General features: G+C 38.0%; 2 protein-coding genes across 2 annotated transcripts; one reads left to right on the top strand and one right to left on the bottom strand.

Annotated features, from left to right (window-relative positions):
- Window positions 1-858: 858 nt before the first annotated feature.
- On the top strand, window positions 859-3,302 carry LOC141847650 (pre-rRNA-processing protein PNO1-like). Its single transcript, XM_074735702.1, has 2 exons — window positions 859-1,160; window positions 2,746-3,302. The coding sequence occupies exons 1-2, from the start codon at window positions 909-911 to the stop codon at window positions 3,166-3,168; spliced, it is 675 nt and encodes a 224-aa protein (XP_074591803.1). The 5' UTR covers window positions 859-908; the 3' UTR covers window positions 3,169-3,302.
- Window positions 3,303-3,457: 155 nt separating this feature from the next.
- On the bottom strand, window positions 3,458-14,155 carry LOC141846983 (ABC transporter G family member 1-like). The gene is made up of 7 exons (XM_074734994.1): window positions 14,034-14,155; window positions 13,058-13,448; window positions 5,497-5,583; window positions 5,280-5,405; window positions 5,027-5,218; window positions 4,659-4,745; window positions 3,458-4,326 (listed from the first exon to the last, which is right to left on the bottom strand). The coding sequence occupies exons 1-7, from the start codon at window positions 14,153-14,155 to the stop codon at window positions 3,637-3,639; spliced, it is 1,695 nt and encodes a 564-aa protein (XP_074591095.1). The 3' UTR covers window positions 3,458-3,636.
- Between the last annotated feature and the right edge of the window lie 5,386 nt (window positions 14,156-19,541).

The following is a 19,541-nucleotide window of genomic DNA, read 5'->3' on the forward strand; positions in this document are numbered from 1 at the left end:
TTACAATTTCTCTTGATCATCGACTTATCGCTAGAAGCACTTAGAGCCGTCAATTTAGGTTAGGCCCGTCGATTGGCCTGTCCCGTCAAACAATTTAGGTGGATTGGATTGAAATTTTATCAACTCATTTTAAAGTGGATTAAGATGGATTGACCCCCCTAGGCCTACAGCTCGCATGAGTTGGTCCGTGGCGGGCTTAAGTTGGCTCGCAAATTGAAAAAATTTATTGTTTTCTTCAAAATTTAAAATTAAAGTAGAAAACTCAATGGGTTAGTGCCTTGATTCATTTAAATTACAATTCGAACTTAAAATTTTCAACCTGACTCGTGTAAACAGTAATCTAAATTTAAAAATTTTAATATTTTATTTATTTTTTATTTTTTGAGAGACCATGAATTGGCCCGCCTAATCCACAATCCGTCTTCAGTTAGGTTAAGTTGAAGATTTTTTAATCCGTCAAGTTGATGGATCAGCCCATCCTACTCTGTTATATGACAGATTTTTAATGGATTGATTCATCCCATCATGAATTAGTCTATTTGACAGCTCTAGAAGGCTTGAGGAAGGGAAACCCTGTGACAGGTTCGGAACCCTCCATTTTGCTCCCCACAGGTTTTTGTATTTATCCCTATAATTTAAATTATTATGTTTTACTCATAAGTGGCATAACAAAAATATTGATAAATATCAGCGGCAAAATAAACTTTTCTCCCAGTGGCAACGAACGTTAACCGGTAGCATTTGGGCTTTACCTAGCCCAAGCCTCATTATATATATTAGGTGGTAGATCAGGCCCACCACAGCCCATTTATAACCCTAGCCCTAGGCCATTCTTCTGTAATTCTTCCCCCTCTTCCATTGTTTTGCCGCCGACTCTTCAGGTGTTGTAGTTCGTCGGCGACAAAGGTATGGAGGTGGAGAAAGTGGAAGCGAAGACAGCGGTTGCGTCGGCCATGGAAGTAGAGAAAGCGGCCTCCTCGGCGGCAGCGCCTCGCCCCCAATTCAAGGCGTTGAAGCCGCATGAGATGTCGGACAGGAAAATTGAGTTCCGGAAGGTATCGGTGCCGCAACACCGCTTTGCGCCGCTCAAACGATGCTGGATGGAGATCTACAGCCCTGTCTATGAGCAGATGAAGATAGATATAAGGATGAACCTGAAGGTTTGATCGGTGTCTTCTTTTCCACCTCTTCGCTTCCTTTACTTGCGACTCATTAGTTATTTTTCGTTGGAATTATAGTTTGTCCTATGATCAATATTGGCATCCACAATTATGATTTTTTATCATGGTTAGGATTTTAGATTCTTCTTTGTGAACTTTAAACTTTGCCCATTGAGGGTCATGCCCTACTGAAGAATCTCGGGAACAGGTTTATTGGACCAAAACAATTTTTTGTTTAACTTTAATCCTTGCAGTGTAAAAATTTTACTGATGTTATTGTGCAATTCAAGGTACTACTTTAATCTATTCTTCATGGAATTTAATTATAGGAAAACTTAGCGACTACAAATTTTATATTTTACTGAGAACTGATTCCATTACTTACCCTTTTGAAGTGAGCTGTTGTATTAATTTGTGCTTAACCCGCATGTCAATGGGCAAGATATTTGGATTGGATTCTACATTTTGACTCAAATTTTTAAATTTCCTTGCTGTCCATGTAGAACAGAGTGGTTCCTGTCATCTATTTGAAGTTTCTAAATTTGAGTATTTCCCTTTTGGTTTGAATTATTGGAGTCAGTTAGAGGGGAAATATGCCCTTCTTTTTTATTCCAATCTTTTCTCTGTTTTATCCATCGTATTTATATCCCTTTTGTAAAATATCCTTGCCGCCATGTTCTGCTATTTGTATTCATTGCTGGGACCTGAGAGTCTGAGATATGAGCCATCCAATTCTTATATTTCTACAGCTTTTACAAGGTCAGGAGGTGGTAATAGTACATTCATACTTGCTATATTTGTGAAACCAATCGCCATGTGGTTCATAGAATCTAGGACTAGTGTCATTTGCATGATTTGTTTGTGGGAATTATTATCCATGTCTGCACTAGAGTAGGACATTTCAGATTTGTTAGCAAAACAGATGGACTAACATAATTTAGACAATGAAATTACTATTAGTGAAGCTACAATCACTGGCAACATTACCTTTATTTGCATATTATACTTGAGAAACGACTAGACTTCTAGTTTTTAGAATTAGAATTTATGTGTTTTCTCATGATTTAGATTGGAGGAGAGTTTAAGTGTTATCACTTGTTGATGAGGCTTGCTAAAAGATATGCTCTCTGCCTATAATATTAGGACATCATGATTTTCTCTCATGCTTATATGTACTTTTGATTATGCATGTGCTCATTTCTTCTTTGTTGGTCACATATTGACACTTTAAGTGGAGCAATCTATTATTTATCTTGAATTGTTAGAATAATGGAAATGCTTCTTTTGATTGGTTAAAACCTTGTAGCTGTAAATCTGTTGAATAAATACAAACTTGTGAAGGTATGGGCAAGTATCTTGAAATGTAAATATTGTGGTTGATTATTTATGTTTAGATTTAGGATTCTCACTAATGAATTAAAAGCCATTCGTTTTTAGTTGAGTTAATTGCATCAAGCAAGATTAGTTTCTGTTCTATTTCTGAATTCCTTTACTTTTTAGCACTATGAAATGGTTTTTGAGATTCCTCTTGGATATTTTTGTCCATATACATTCTAGCTTTGATTGAGGCTGTTATATCATGTAGACAAAGAAGGTGGAGCTTAAAAATAGAGCAGATACTCCAGACATCTCTAATTTGCAGAAGAGCGCAGACTTCGTTCATGCTTTCATGCTTGGATTTGATGTTGCGGACGCTGTAGCTCTGTTGCGTCTGGATGATCTTTATGTTGATACATTCGAGATCAAGGACGTGAAGACTCTACGAGGGGAACACCTTTCTCGGGCTATCGGTCGGTTATCAGGAAAGGGAGGCAAGACGAAATTTGCTATTGAAAATTCTACAAGAACTCGGATTGTGATCGCAGACAGTAAGATTCACATCCTGGGATCTTTCTTGAACATTAAGATCGCCCGAGATTCTCTTTGCAGTCTTATATTAGGATCACCAGCAGGAAAGGTATACTCGAAACTTAGAACAGTTAGTGCTCGATTAGCCGAAAAGTATTAAAGAGTGTTTTACTATTGCCATTTCTAAAATGAGAGAGATTTCGTTTTGAATGTGTGACTAATGATGTAATGTCGAGATTTTGCAATCTATTTCCTTCATTAACTAATGATTGCCCTGGACTAAAATTCCCATCAGTCACAAGCCTTATCTAATTTCTGGAAGTTAAGTTTCTCTTGGATTAAAACTGTAAATTAAGGTATGTGCATTTATATTATAAGTTTGTATGGTCTTTTTTAGAAATGAAATTTAACTTGAGCTTTACTTTGGCCATGAATGTTAGCTCACAATGTTAAGAATATTTAACATATTATTCATTTTAGCAAAGAAAGTTGTTACAAACTACTACACTATTTGTATACAAGATTGATTTTACTCAGAGCTCAATTGCATCCAACTAAGTGCAACTTATGACATTGTTATTGGTATTCTATAAGATGTACCTCACTAGCATGATGAAACAAATGTATTTCAAGGAGTAGGCTCGATATCCTCCTCTTCTTCCTCTTCAAGGGGCTGTTCTACTACCTGGATGATATTCTTGCGTCGCGTATTCTTGAACTCGGCCAGCATTGGCTTCAGCCTCTCGCCTGCCTTTACAATGAGAAAGAACAAGACTCTGTAGGAGACCATCATAGCTAATAAAATGGTGAGATCTACCCACTTTGAGTACCCTGCCTCCATCTGCCAATAACTCCTCACCACCCAGTCCCCGGTTATGGTCCCGTCGCCAGTGCTATTCGGAAACACCAACCCTATGAACTCATTCTTGTAATATCCCTGGCTAGCATACTTGTGGAAGGCAAGGTGGTACATTGGATATTTCCACACTGGCTTTGGTAAGTCATCAGGCAACCTAAAGAAGCCACAGGAGATGATCATGACGGCCTGGATTCCGGCGCCGGTGATGATTCCCATCAGGAAGTTGGGGACTAGGCTGGCGACAATCATCATAAGGCCCTCCACGAGAAGCATGCACATGTAGAGAACCAAGCAGAAGAAGATGAAGTGGTCGAAGCCCTTTTGGAGACCAGTGAGGTAGTAGGCTATAGCACCCGGAATACAGGAGATGAGAGCCAGGAAGGGAGCAGAAGAAAGAGTGTTGCTGATCGCGAAAGCAGCAACACCATAGTGCCCGTTTAGTCGCTCCCGCCTAAAAATCTTTTAGTTGGAGGAAACAAAAAGAACGAGTTGTCAGTTGTGATTCTAGCAAAGTTGGAGAAAAAAGGATTGAAATTTGTCAAGACATTATTCTAGCAGAATTTGAAGAATAATTGAAATGCAGTAGAGTTAATTCAAAAGATGCCAATATATGAAATTCATTTAGCCCACAAATACTTAGGTTAGCACTGACATAACAAACACAATATTTAAAACAATCACTGTATTTAGGAAGCATTTTTTTTTTCTCAAAGATTCTTGGTTCTTGAAATATTGCCAATGCAATATGTATACATATATATATATAAGCAAACAAAATCAATGTGTTTTACCTTCATATCTTCAACAAATGACGGGAATCCTCCAATTGCCATGAAGGTGAGAAATCCAGCTATAAACATTAGCATTGAACCCCTGGCCTGAAGATTAACAACTCCAATTCAGCTTCTCATACCATGGAAGAACTCAAAAAGTGCTAAATTTAAGCCTTTTTGCTCTATTTTTATCATTCAAGCCAAAATAAAGATCACTTTGCCCAAAAAAAAAGGAATTTGTTGCCTCTAGCATATGATATGATTCAAGGCTTTTTGTTGCAGTTAATCTTTGGTCTTTTGTGTTTGCTAAATTGCTCGCAAAATTTTTATACTTTAAAGGAGTCTTTAACTTGACTAATCTTTACATACGGAGTCTTAATCTTTACCTGAATTGATCGATAACTGTGTCCAACATCATAGAAGATAGTGCCAATGCAGAGACCAAGCATAATATAAATTGCAAGTCTCAACCAGTAATAACCAAGATCCCTGAACATGTTAACAAAGGATCTCTTTGTGAGAACAATGCACTGGTCAACAAAACTTGCCTGTCTCTTGTTCTTCACCAGAGCGCCGTCCTACACGAGAAATTAATATCAGTATTGAATCAAAATTGATGATAACCAATGAATAACTCACCATTGCACATATTTCTGCTACTCTTCTTACTGTATCTTGGCATGCTTGGGACTGTTTGTAAGAATTTGTTAGTATATCAATGGCTGTGCTTGCTTGGGTATCCTCCACACTGGTACCTTCAGACTCCTGTTCATTATGAAGTTTCAGATTCAAAGAAGAGGTTACAAGTACAATCGATTGCAAAAAGCTTTGTATGTATAAGAACAATTTATCTCACCGTGTCAAAGTCCTTGTTTATTGTTCTTAGGTAGTGATCAGATGGATTTCTGAAGGTTGGGCATGGAAAGCCATTGAGAGCAAAGAACTGCAGAATAGTGTCGACGGTAAATACTATGATCAGTTATGTTTTGCTAAAATTTTATTGAAGCACCCTTCAAAAAAAACTTTTAACTTGTCTTGAGTTTATCTGTGCACACAATTCCGAGTTAAACCTCGAGAGACTAGACATCATGCATGTTTATAGAATTGATACTCATCTGCTGTATAAACCATTTCTTGTAAATACGACAGCCCTATCATGAAAAATTCTACATGACTCTGTAACTAAGATGTAGCTGGATTGCTAACACTCCATCAGAACTCTTAGTAGGGTAAAACAATCCAAATTATCGATTTATAGCTTGATATCGTTTCATGGGAATTGACATGAACAGTCTAATAAAAGAGTGTGCAAGTCAAAGATTATAGGCTTTGATAGAATAAGTTCACAAATCAGAGTGAGAATGAACAATAAGACCTGAGTGGGTAAGGGAGGCTATCAGTTTCATAAACAATTAGGAACAGATTCAATCTACACTTAGTATTCTTGATACGACAGAGTAGATTTTTTATCAATAACTTCTTGTGGCTGAAATTATGATTTTGCCCTGCCAACCATGTCACATGCATATTGGACATGAATGGACAACACGCCCTCCATTAGGGATGAAGGAGGGGATATTGTGTTCCTAGTTTAGGGACAGAAGGTAACATTCTGAACTACTTCTTGTAAAATAACATAACTATTTTTCAGTAGGAAATTGAAACCACTCTCTCGTACCCAGACTAACACACTGAAAACCCTAAACGGGCGTGCTGGGCCTCTACTCCGACGCCACTATCTCCTACTTAAACACTCATCTCCTCACTCATCTCCTCATCTCCTCTCATCATCTACTCCTATCCCTCACCGACGAAGAACCACGGTAGCATCTGTTGCTTCTGCTGCGGCCTCCGCCGCCGAGCCTGCTAATCGCGCCAACCTCGCCAGATCTGTCAATCCGGTATAGAGCGTAAGGCACTATTACTACCTTTACAACGACGATGATGAATAAATAATACGATTAGTTTTTTTTTCTTGCAATTCTGTTCGCAATTTGGTTTTCGAACTTTTTTTTCATGCTATTCTGTTTTGATATGGTGTACCAGAATCAGAACTATAATAAAGAATTTTAACGCCGAAATTAGTGAGTGAAATTTGTATTTGATCGCTAATTAATGACCAAATTCCAATTCGGTCATCAAATTTAGCGACCGCATTCCAAATCGGTCGTTAAAATTAGTGACCTAATTCACATTTCAGTCGCTAATTTTAACGATCGATTTCAAATTCAGTCGCTAAATTTAGTGATCGAATTCCAATTCGATCGCTAATTAGCGATTGAAATTTGAATTCGATCGCTAAATTTAGCGACCGAATTGAAAATTGATCGCTAAAATTAGTGAACGAATTCAAATTTGGTCGCTAAATTTAGCGACCGAATTCAAATTTCAATCGTTAATTAGAGACCGAATTCCAATTTGATCGCTAAAATGAATTACGATGAATTTATTTATGATTTTTTTAATCGATCGCTAATCGAACGTTAATTAGATTTAGCGACCGATTAGCTATCAAAATTTCGATCGTTAACCGGTATTGTATTTGTAGTGCCGGTATGGAGGGAAAGGCACATTTACTTCCTTTACGCCGACGACGATGATGAGTAAATAATACGAATAGTTTTTTTTTCTTGCAATTTTTTTCGCAATTTTGTTTTCCAACGTTTTCTTTTTTTCTCTATGCCATTCTGTTCTAATGGTGTACCAGAATCAAATAAAGAACTGTAACAAAAAAAACTATTGTGAATTCGGTCGCTAAATTTAGCAACCGAATTGAAAATCGATCGCTAAAATTAGTGACCGAATTCAAATTCAGTCGCTAAATCTAGTGAATAGTGGTTACTAAATAACTATTATAATAATATTAAAATGAATAATTTTGGATAAAAATTAAAAGGATATATTTTTTAAATCAGAGTATCCATTTTGATTTCTTATCAAAAAGATTATTTACTTCTTGTAAAATAACATAACTATTTTTCAGTAGGAAATCGAAACCACTCTCTCATACCCAGGCTGACACACCAAAAACCCTAAACGGGCGTGCTGGGCCTCCATTCCGACGCCACTATCTCCGACTTAAACACTCATCTCCTCACTCATCTCCCCATCTCCTCTCATCATCTCCTCCTATGCCTCGTCGACGAAGAACCGCGGCAGCTTCTGCTACTTTTGCTGCGGCCTCCGCTGCCGAGCCTGCCAATCGCGCCAACCTCGCCGGATATGTCAATCCAATATAGAGCGGAAGGCACTATTACTACCTTTACAACGACGATGATGAATAAATTATACGATTAATTTTTTTTCTTGCAATTTTGTTCGCAATTTTGTTTTCGAACTTTTTTTTCATGCTATTCTGTTTTGATATGGTGTACCAGAATCAGAACTATAATAAAGAATTTTAACGTCGGAATTAGCGATCGAAATTCGTATTCGATCGCTAATTAATGACCGAATTCACATTTCGGTCTCTAATTAGCGATCGATTCCAAATTCAATCGCTAATTTTAACGATCGATTTCAAATTTGGTCGCTAAATTTAGCGACGAATTCCAATTTGGTCACTAATTAGCGATCAAAATTTGAATTCAGTCGCTAAATTTAGCGATCGAATTGAAAATCAATCGCTAAAATTAGTGAATGAATTCAAATTTGGTCGCTAAATTTAGTGACTGAATTCAAATTTCGATCGTTAATTAGCGACCGAATTCCAATTTGATCGCTAAAATGAATTATGATGAATTTATTTATGATTTTTTTAATCGATCGCTAATCGGACGTTAATTAGATTTAGCGAACGATTAGCGATCGAAATTTTGATCGTTAATTGGTATTTTTTGTAGTGCCGGCATGGAGGGGAAGGCACATTTACTTCCTTTACAACGACGACGATGAATAAATAATACGAATAGTTTTTTTTCTCGCAATTATTTTCGCAATTTAGTTTTCCAACATTTTCTTTTTTTTCTCTATGTAAAGAACTGTACTAAAGAACTGTTATGAATTCGGTTGCTAAATTTAGCGACCGATTTGAAAATCGATCGCTAAATTTGGCGACCGAATTGAAAATCGATCGCTAAATTTGGCGACCGAATTGAAAATCGATCGCTAAAATTAGTGACCGAATTCAAATTCGATCGCTAAATTTATCGACCGAATTCCAATTCGATCGCTAAATTGAATTACTATGAATTTTTTATGATTTTTTTAATCGGTCGTTAATTAGATTTAGCGACCGATTAGCGATCAAAATTTCGATCGTTAACCGGTATTGTATTTGTAGTGCCGGCATGGAGGGAAAGGCACATTTACTTCCTTTACGACGACGACGATGATGAGTAAATAATACGAATAGTTTTTTTTTCTTGCAATTTTTTTCGCAATTTTGTTTTCCAACGTTTTCTTTTTTTCTCTATGCCATTCTGTTCTAATGGTGTACCAGAATCAAATAAAGAACTGTAATTAAAAAAAAATGATTGTGAATTCGGTCGCTAAATTTAGCAACCGAATTGAAAATCGATCGCTAAAATTAGTGACCGAATTCAAATTCAGTCGCTAAATCTAGTGAATAGTGGTTACTAAATAACTATTATAATAATATTAAAATGAATAATTTTGGATAAAAATTAAAAGGATATATTTTTTAAATCAGAGTATCCATTTTGATTTCTTATCAAAAAGATTATTTACTTCTTGTAAAATAACATAACTATTTTTCAGTAGGAAATCGAAACCACTCTCTCGTACCTAGACTGACACACCAAAAACCCTAAACGGGCGTGCTGGGCCTCCATTCCGACGCCACTATCTCCTACTTAAACACTCATCTCCTCATCTCCTCTCCCCATCTCCTCCTATGCCTCGTCGACGAAGAACCGCGGCAGCTTCTGCTACTTTTGCTGCGGCCTCCGCTGCCGAGCTTGCCAATCGCGCCAACCTCGCCGGATATGTCAATCCAATATAGAGTGGAAGGTACTATTACTACCTTTACAACGACGATGATGAATAAATTATACGATTAGTTTTTTTTCTTGCAATTTTGTTTTCGAACTTTTTTTTCATGCTATTCTGTTTTGATATGGTGTACCAGAATCAGAACTATAATAAAGAATTTTAACGTCGAAATTAGCGATCAAAATTCGTATTCGATCGCTAATTAATGATCAAATTCCAATTCGGTTGCTAAATTTAATTAGCGACCGCATTCCAAATCGATTGTTAAAATTAGTGACCGAATTCACATTTCGATCTCTAATTAGCGACGGATTTCAAATTCAACCGCTAATTTTAACGATCGATTTCAAATTCGGTCGCTAAATTTAGCGATCGAATTCCAATTCGATCGCTAATTAGCGATCGAAATTTGGATTCGGTCGCTAAATTTAGCGACCGAATTGAAAATCGATTGCTAAAATTAGTGAACAAATTCAAATTTGGTCGCTAAATTTAGCGACCGAATTCAAATTTCGATCGTTAATTAGCGACTGAATTCCAATTCAATTGCTAAAATGAATTACGATGAATTTATTTATGATTTTTTTAATCGATCGCTAATCGGACGTTAATTAGATTTAGCAAACGATTAGCGATTGAAATTTCGATCGCTAATCGGTATTATTTTTGTAGTGCCGACATGGAGGGGAAGGCACATTTACTTCCTTTACGACGACGACGATGAGTAAATAATACGAATAGTTTTTTTCTCATAATTTTTTTCACAATTTAGTTTTCCAACATTTTCTTTTTTTCTCTATGTAAAGAACTGTTGTGAATTCAGTCGCTAAATTTAGCGACCGAATTCGCTAAAATTCGATCGCTAAATTTAGCTAACCGAATTCCAATTCGATCGCTAAATTAAATTACTATAAATTTTTTTATAATTTTTTTAATTGGTCGTTAATTAGATTTAGCGACCGATTAGCGATTGAAATTTTGATCATTAATCGATATTATTTTTGTAGTGTCGACATGGAGGGAAAGGCACATTTACTTCCTTTACGACGACGACGATGAGTAAATAATACGAATAGTTTTTTTTCTCACAATTTTTTTCACAATTTTGTTTTCCAACGTTTTCTGTTTTTCTCTATGCCATTCTATTTTGATTGTGTACCAGAATCAAATAAAGAACTGTAATAAAGAACTGTTGTGAATTCAGTCACTAAATTTAGCGACCGAATTGAAAGTCGATCGCTAAAATTTGTAATCGAATTCAAATTCAGTCGCTAAATCTAGCGACCGAATTCAAATTTTAGTTGCTAATTAGCGATCAAATTTCAATTCGATCGCTAAATTAAATTACGATAAATTTTTTTATGATTTTTTAATCGATCGTTAATTAAATTTAGCGACCGATTAGCGATTGAAATTTCGATGGTTAATCAGTATTATTTTTGTAGTGCCGGCATGGAGGGGGAGACACATTTACATTTACTTCCTTTACGGCAATGACGATTAGTAAATAATACGAATAGTTTTTTTCTCTCATTTTTTTTCGATTTGATTTTCCAACGTTTTCTCTTTTTTTTTTCAATTTGATTTTCCAACGTTTTCTTTTTTTTCTCTATATGATTCTGTTTTGATGGTGTACCAGAATCAAATAAAAAACTATAATAAAGAATTATTGTGAATTCGGTCACTAAATTTAGCGACCGAATTCAAATTTCGGTCGTTAATTAGCGACCGATGCAATTCGATCGCTAAATTGAATTACGATGAATTTTTTTATAATTTTTTTAATCGATCGCTAATCAGTCGTTATTTAGATTTAGCGATCGATTAGCAATCGAAATTTCGATCGTTAATCGGTATTATTTTTGTAGTGCCGATATGGAGGGGAAGACACATTTACTTCTTTTACGACGACGACAACGATGAGTAAATAATAATATTAATACGAATAGCTTTTTTTCTCGTAATTTTTTTCGCAATTTGGTTTTCAATGTTTTCTTTTTTCTATGTCATTCTGTTTTGATGGTGTACCAGAATTAAATAAAGAACTGTAATAAAGAATTGTTGCTTCACTGTTACTGTCCTCCAACGGTCTCCTTACTTTCTCAGCTGCGACCTTAGCCAGTTCATAATTAACAGACTTAGTCCTATCCAACAAAGTACGTAAATCATCATTATCGTTCTTAACAATCTCACAAAGTAAATTACTTTTTCCACCCCCTCTGACACCCCACCCCCTCTCCTCTTCTCTCTCTCCCCCCATTCAAATGACCTTTTTACCCTTTTCTTTATTTTTTAATTTTATTTTACTTATATATATATATATATATATTAATTTTATTTAGTTTTTATTTAGTTTTATTTTTAAATTAATTTTGTTTATTATTATTTTCATTAATACTTATATATATTTTTTAATTTTATTTAATTTTTATTTAGTTTTAATTGTAAATTAATTTTGTTTATTGTTTTTTTAATTTTATTTAATGTTTATTTAGTTTTATTTCTTTAATCAATTTTGTTTATTATTTTTTTATCAAATTTTTTATTTTTTTTATTTTATATAATTTTTAACATAGAATATCTTTTTTTTTTTTAAATTATCTTCCTAATTCGACACTTAAATTACCCCTATCCAACTCTTGATACATGTCAAAACCTTTTCTCCCTTTAAATCATCCCTCCCTCCAACCCCACATAATACATGCCAAAATCTCTAATCCTCTTTAAATTATCCATCCTCTAACCATTGACACATGTCAAAACACCCCCTCCCTTTAAATTACCTCCGTTTACCCTTGATATATGTCAAAATCTCTTATCCCTTTAAATTACCCCCTTCCAACTCTTAACATATGTCAAAATTTCTCATCATTTTAAATTACCCCTCTTCCCTCTTGACACATATCAAAATCTTATGCCAAAATCTCTAATCCTCTTTAAATTATCCATCCTCTAACCATTGACACATGTCAAAACACCTCCTCCCTTTAAATTACCTCCCTTCCAACCCTTATATATGTCAAAATCTTTTATCCTTTAAATTACCCTCCTTCCAACTCTTAACATATGTCAAAATCTCTCATCACTTTAAATTACTCTTCTTCCCCTTGACATATATCAAAATCTCTCACCTATTTAAATTAAAAATAAAATATTGATAAAAATAATAAACAAAATTAATTAAAAAAGTAAACTAAATAAAAATTAAATAAAATTAAAAATATATAAGTCTAGGAGCTATTTTTAAATAAAATTAATTAAAAATAAAATTATATGAAAATTAAAAAATTAAAAAAAAAAAGAAAGAGGATAGAATCGTTATTTGAAAGAGAGAGAGAGGGAGGAGGTGGGAGGGAGTGCAGTGTTAGGAGGGGTGGGAAAAACAGCTATCTCTAACAAATCTGTTTATAGGCCTTTGATGTGTGATTTAACTGGTCAATGATCAACAGACTCTATGATGTAACTGATCGAGAGGAATCTCGAAGGCCATGTCCGTAGTTGGCGTAGACGGCGAGTTCTTCGGCGGAGGTATAGTTGAGCACGGCGGCTGTGGAGTTAAATCCAAACGGCATCTGGTTGTCATCGTCAGGGTCGGAGTCAAAGCGGATCTCGCGGAGGATGCGGTCGATGTCCTCGACGACCTTCTGTTCGGAGGCTTCGGAGGCATCAGTGCCTCCTCCAGCGCCGATGAGGCTTCCGATGCCGACGGTACCATGAAGGACGTACGAGAATGGTGACGACGTCGTAGAGGACGGTGATCTTGAGGTTGTTGAAGGTCTTCCGAATCTGGCGGCTGCGAGTGAGGCGCGAGCGAGCGGAGCTAGGGAGGTCCCTCGCCGGCGGCGTCTTGCCCTCCTGGCCCATCACGGGATTCTTGTTCAGCGAAGGAGGAGACTGGATCTGATCCTTTGCTTATGTTCAAACACCAAAGATGGAATCAGTTAGGCCATGTTCCAAGCACACATTACAAAAAAACTCACAAATAATGACGGATTTAGCGACCAATTAAAATTTGGTTGCTAATTTAACGATCGAAATTTAATCGGTCTCTAAATCGGTCGCTAAATAGTGACGGATATAAGTTTGGTGTCTAATTTGCGATCGAAATTAAAATTTGGTGGCTAAATTAGCCACCGAATTTTAAATTCGATCGATAATTATAGAATTTTATGACGATGGACAAATTTAGCGACGGATTTTTTATTCAGTCGTTAATATTTAGCGATGGAAATCGAGTTCAGTCACTAATCAACGACCGAATTGGAATTCGATCGCTAATTAGCAACCGAACTCGATTTCGGTTGCTAAATTAGCGACCGAATCAGGGTTCGATTGCTAAATTAGCGACCGAATTCCAATTCGGTCGTTAATTAGCGACCAAACCCAGGTTTCGGTCGCTAAATTATTTCCTTAATCGGGTTTATTTTCCCCTCTGCTCACTCCCGAACCCTAAATGCTCTCCTTCCGCCGTCTCTTCCAAATCCTACAGACACACACTCTCCTTCCTTCTCAGTACGATCTCCTTCTCCAATCTCTTTCTCTGCCACGATCTCCTTCTCCATCGCGATCACCTTCTCCGGTGGGATCTGCTTCTCCGACGAGATTTCCTTCTCGGCACGATCTCCCTCTCCAATCTCCTTCTCCGGCACGGCACGATCTCCTTCTCTGACACGATCTCCCTCTCCAATCTCCTTCTCTGGCACGGCACAATCTCCTTCTCCGACACGATCTCCTTCTCCGGCGGGATCTCCTTCTCAGGCAACCTTCAATTTGGCGCCTTCCCCTCCGCCCTTTTCTCTCCATTTCCTCTTCTTCTTCTTCCCCTCACCGTGAGCCCATCGTCCATGGCGACGACCATGGAATCAAGGTCGCTAACCGTCCAGCGCCACCGCCGCGGCCGATTGATTTCCTGTTTGATCTTTCATTGCAAAAATTATTCCTGTACGAACAGGTTTATCTTTTAATAAAAAATAATTTTTATCATTTAGAAAAATTTCTGATATGGATTTTAAATGTGGATTGTAAATATAAATTGTATGAGTAAAAATTTTAATAATGATTGTATGTTAATTATGGGATCTTGATAAATTTTTTAAAATATTAATGACGAAATTAGCAATCAAATTTATATTCGATCGCTAAAATTAGCGATTGAATTTATATTCCATCGCTAATTTTAGCGACCGATTTAGATTTCCGTCGCTAATTTTAGCGATTGAATTCGGATTCGGTCACTAATTTTAATAATAAAATTTTATTATGGTGTATAAATTTAGCGTCCGAATTCGAATTCGGTCGTTAATTAGCGACCGAATTCGAGAATTCAATTACGGTGACCGCTCGCTAAAATTAGCGATCGAAACAGAATTCGGTCACTAATTTTAGCGACCGAATTCAAATTCGATCGCTAAAATTAGCGATCGAATTCGACATCGGTCGCTAATTTTAGCGTCCGAAATCCGATTCGGTCTCTAAAATTAGCGACCGAAATCAAAATCGATCGCTAATTAGTGATCGATTTCGATTTCAATCGCTAAATCCAATTACGATGAATTTTTTTATGATTTTTTGAATTGGTCGCTAATCGGTCGTTAATCAGATTTAGCGACCGAAAAATCGGTCGTTAATCGATGTGTTTTTTTTTTTGCAGTGACAGGCGTATTACGACACTCTGATTCATGCAAACCGAATTGCTAAAACTTTAAATTTCATCTTTTAACTTTTTCTTAATTTGTAGGATTAATTTTAAAAAAATAATAATTTGAATTTTATTTTTTTTCAATTAATTTTCATTTCTAGACGTGAGTTTAGATTTTTTGTTGTAACTTTTTCTTATTTCTTAAGTTATTTAAATTGGTTAGGACTCTTATAAAAAATATATGAAGTTTGATTTTGATTTGAATAAAAATTATTTTTGTTTAAATCTAAAGACGGCTCCTCTTCTTCCTTGATGAATTTCCTTCTTCCTACACTTTCTCTATAACCTCTATTCAAATGTCATATCTGAAAATTTCTTCCCCTGTATAAGTTGGGGGAGTCCGTGTAGCTTATCTGTTTATGCCCGAGTGATATTGTTTTATATCATCGACAGTGGACCTAGCGCGGATGGATCAATAAATTTATTAAAAAATAAATTTACATGATTATATAAAATTTATTAGATTTAAAATAAAATAAAATAATTTTTATTATATTTTAATAGAATAAATCCTTTAGACTTTGTCAAAATCATGTAGAAACTATCTATATATACCACAAGAGTTAGATTGAGAAAATTGTTTATTCCCTTACCCCTAAACAGTCGGTGCCTTCGCGTGCGCATCCCTCCGCCGCTATTCGTGCCCGCGCCCGTGAGCAGCCCGATCAGGCCACGCCGGGGAGCGTCCTCAACGCCGTCGCTCTTCGATTTCTCTGTCGGCAATCATCATTCCGATCCCGTTCCGACCGTTCCGGCCATGAAGCGTTCCCGTGCCCAACTAATCATGAGCACGAAGGAGTTAATTCCAGGGCTGCCGGACTGCATCGCTCTTCAGTGCCTCCTCCGCCTCCCCTTCCACGCCATCCTCAACGCTCGGACCGTCTGCAAGCGGTGGAAGCACGAGCTCGACTCGCCGTCCTTCTACCGCATCCGCAGGTCTGCCGGCCTCGCCCCTCGCGTCATCTCGTTGCTCCTCCGGGGCAAGCTCCCGCACACCATGGGTAAGTGTCACCTAGCCCTATACGAGCCTGACACGGACGTATGCACCATGCGGCAGCTAGCCCCCGGTCGCCCGCTGCCCTTCGACCGCCCCGACCCCGAGCTCAGGATGGGCGTCAGCGATGCTGCGGTCGTCGGGCGAGAGCTGGTGGTGATAGGTGGATGGGACGCAAGGGAAAATCGCCGTACTGGTGAGGTCAACATCTACGACCTACTCTCCGGGGCCTGGCGCCCAGGCGCTCCAAACCCGGCGCCAGAGCGATGTTTCTGCAGAAATGTCTTGATGGACGGAGGGAAGGTGTTAGTCATCGGCGGGATTGACGTCGAAGGCAAAAAGCTGCGATCGGCGCTCGTGTACGACGTGGCTACCGACACGTGGCTTGAGATACCGGATTTGGGGCAGGACACATGTCAGGGAAGTTCCATTGACAAGTTTTGGCAAAGCAAGGAGGAATACAACAGTGTGATTCGACGCTGCAGGGAATGCTTATTATTAGACGACGATGACGATTTAAGATTCGACCCGACCACCGAGGGAGATAAAGAGATAATCAGGTGCAAAGAGAAGAAAACAGATTCTAATGAGGAGATGGTGACAAAGTTTATATTAAATGGGGAGGTTTTAAGGAATTTGAGGCAGCGGTTAGGAATACTTCCAAATGAGTTCGCCCGATATATTGAATCCTTTTATAGCTCTCCGTTGCGAAAACAAGATTAAATTTAGTGAATTTTATAAGATACTAGGTAGATATTGGCTAGGTTTTTTTTTGCTTTTCATTTGGAACATTGAAATCTTTTTTGTTTATTATATTAAATTTGTGTTTTCATTGGAATTTAATGAATGAAAATAAATAAGTTTTTTTTATTAAAAAAAAATTGATGTTCATACGCCTATAAATCACAACTCTAGCTACATCTGATTGCCTGAGATACTACTATCGGCTGGCCTGGCACTTCATTCGATCGTACATTTATATATATAGTTAATTTATCTACAATTGAAGCTAGGGAAGCTGGCACTTCTATCTCAGCACCTTGAAAGATCTTCTCGCATTTGGTGATCCAGATGAAGTGCAGCCAGACCTGTAGCACTGTGCATGTTTAGCACCGCAGCTTGCTTCCCCTTAACTGACTTTTTTTCCAATCAAACAGACAGTAGAAGCAAGTTCATCAACTTTTCACACCGACTCTCTCGATCGCTCGACACCAGAAAACAAGTTTCATGATTGTCCTCGATCGACTCGACAAATCTTCCGGTGCAAGAGATAATGGCGAAGTCGGTCGTGGTTCTTCAGCAAAAGCTTCCATTTGCCCCCCGACACGCTCGTCCAAGGTTAAAACGAGTTACCTCTGTACGCAATCTATTTTCTTGGGATCGAAGGTTCTCGATCGATGAAATTGAAGGAGTGCCATTTCGCCCTTTACATGGAATTGCTGGGAGGATCGCCGCTAGTGATGTCCTGGAAGCACAACATCTGGAAAGCCAAGGCCTAAATCGACGCGTCCTCCGTCGACGTTCTCCGCCGAACTTCATTCTCCGTGAATCCGAACAGCGATGTGGCCATCGGTTGCAAGTTGCCTCATCTATAACACCTATCCTTCTGTCTCTCTAAGAGCGAGGTTACTTACTATACTTTACTTACTTTTGTTAATTGAATTACTACTCTATTTAGTAATAATTTAAAATTCTATCATGCTCAATTATTACCTATACTAAACATGTTTACTTTTCTTTCTTTCAATCTTTCTTTTAAACTTCTTTCTTTTCTTTTTATACATCATCAGTCGATTGATGCAGTCTCTCTAAGAGCGGGGTTACTTCATCGATCTGCATCTGATCAAAGGCTTTCTTGAGATGATGTTGACTAAGATGCCTGTGTTGATGAAGACTCTGGTTACATTATAGTTAGCGATGGTGGCGCGGATAACTAAAGCATCGTCATGAGGGACCTCTATCCCCTCTAAGTCCTGTGGTCCGAAGCCAATGGTAGGGTCGTCTTCTCGCTTGTCTTTACTGACTCCGCATACTTGAAGTTGTCGGCTATGAGCCTTTTGGGGCTCGGTGAGAAGCTTCGTCTGTTACTCCTCCTGTGATCATATGGATATCGCTACGGGGAGCGTTATCATATTGCACATCTCTGGGATGAGCTATCCAGGGCCCGTGAGTGGTCCCTGACCGCGTGGGAGGGATAGCCCGTCAAGGAGAACGATCTCGCTGGTGGGTTGAGCAGGGTGAAGGAGGTGATGACTTCCAAACAGGCCGTCCCTCTAGAGTTCTTCAAGGTTTCGGGATAGGGGATGGCTTCTGAGCACGCTATTCGGCCGCTCGGCAAAGCTCTCTGGCGTATTGATGACATTTATGAGTGGCGTGACTTCGGGACTGATGGTAAGAGCAAAAACGGGGAAGCCATCGTGAGACACCAGCAGGCTGACTAGGCCGAGTATCTGCCGCTTGAATGGAGCGGTGGCTGGATTTGGGAGGTGCTGTAGGGGCTTCATAGTCAGGCTCCCGTAGGGGTTGCGGCAAAGGTCTTTTATCGGTTCGACTCAACGATGAGGAGTTGCGGCTCGGTACGTTGTGCTGGTGGGAGTCAGTGTCCTTGCGTTAAGCGGACTGAGCCTCCTCCACATACTTAACTGCCCGACTCATCTTTTTTCCATCTGTTTCTTTATTTTTCTATGAGATAGGATGTGGATTCCTATCACTATTAGTGCAGAGAACTAGCTTAAACTTGAAGGAAGCATAAGAAAAGGGCATGGCTTACCATTTCTCTTAATCATTGACTCATCGCTGAAAGCGCTTAGAACCGTCAAGTTGGATTAGGTCCGTCGGATTGGTTTGCCCTGTCAAACAATTTAGGTGGGTTGTACTGAAATTTTACCAACCCATTTTAAAGTGGATTAAGGTGAGTTTACCCCCTAGGCTCGCAACCCACGTGGATTGACCCGCGAAAAGTTAATTTTTTCTTTAAAATTTAAAATGAAAGTGAAAACTCAATAGACTAGTGACCTTGATTCGTCTAAATTATAATCCAAATTTGAAATTTTCAACTTGACCTGTTTCAACAGTAATCCAAATTTAAAAATTTTAATATTTTTTATTTTTTATTTTTTGAGAGATCCGTGGATTGGTCCGCCTATCTCGCAGCCCACCTTCAATTAGATTGGGTTGAAAAATTTTCAATCCGTCAAATTAGTGGTCACTCCGTCCCGCTCTACTATATGATGGATTTTTTAGGAGTTGTCAATCT

The sequence above is a fragment of the Curcuma longa genome, chromosome 16 (assembly GCF_044706935.1).
Source record: "Curcuma longa cultivar G26 ecotype Majalengka, Jawa Barat chromosome 16, ITB_CL_G26_1.1, whole genome shotgun sequence".
Lineage (NCBI taxonomy): Eukaryota > Viridiplantae > Streptophyta > Magnoliopsida > Zingiberales > Zingiberaceae > Curcuma > Curcuma longa.

Bases quoted from the DNA above. Each gene is read 5' to 3' on its own strand.
- LOC141846983 (XM_074734994.1), bottom strand. From the start codon at position 14,155: ATGGAGAAGGAGATCGTGGCAGAGAAAGAGATTGGAGAAGGAGATCGT. The intron at 13,449-14,033 runs GTGAGCAGAGGG...GTGATGGGCCAG, and splicing joins AGAGCATTTAGGGTTCGGGA to GAGGGCAAGACGCCGCCGGC. The intron at 5,219-5,279 runs GTGAGTTATTCA...TTTCTCGTGTAG, and splicing joins TAGCAGAAATATGTGCAATG to GACGGCGCTCTGGTGAAGAA.
- LOC141847650 (XM_074735702.1), top strand. From the start codon at position 909: ATGGAGGTGGAGAAAGTGGAAGCGAAGACAGCGGTTGCGTCGGCCATG. The intron at 1,161-2,745 runs GTTTGATCGGTG...TATATCATGTAG, and splicing joins ATATAAGGATGAACCTGAAG to ACAAAGAAGGTGGAGCTTAA.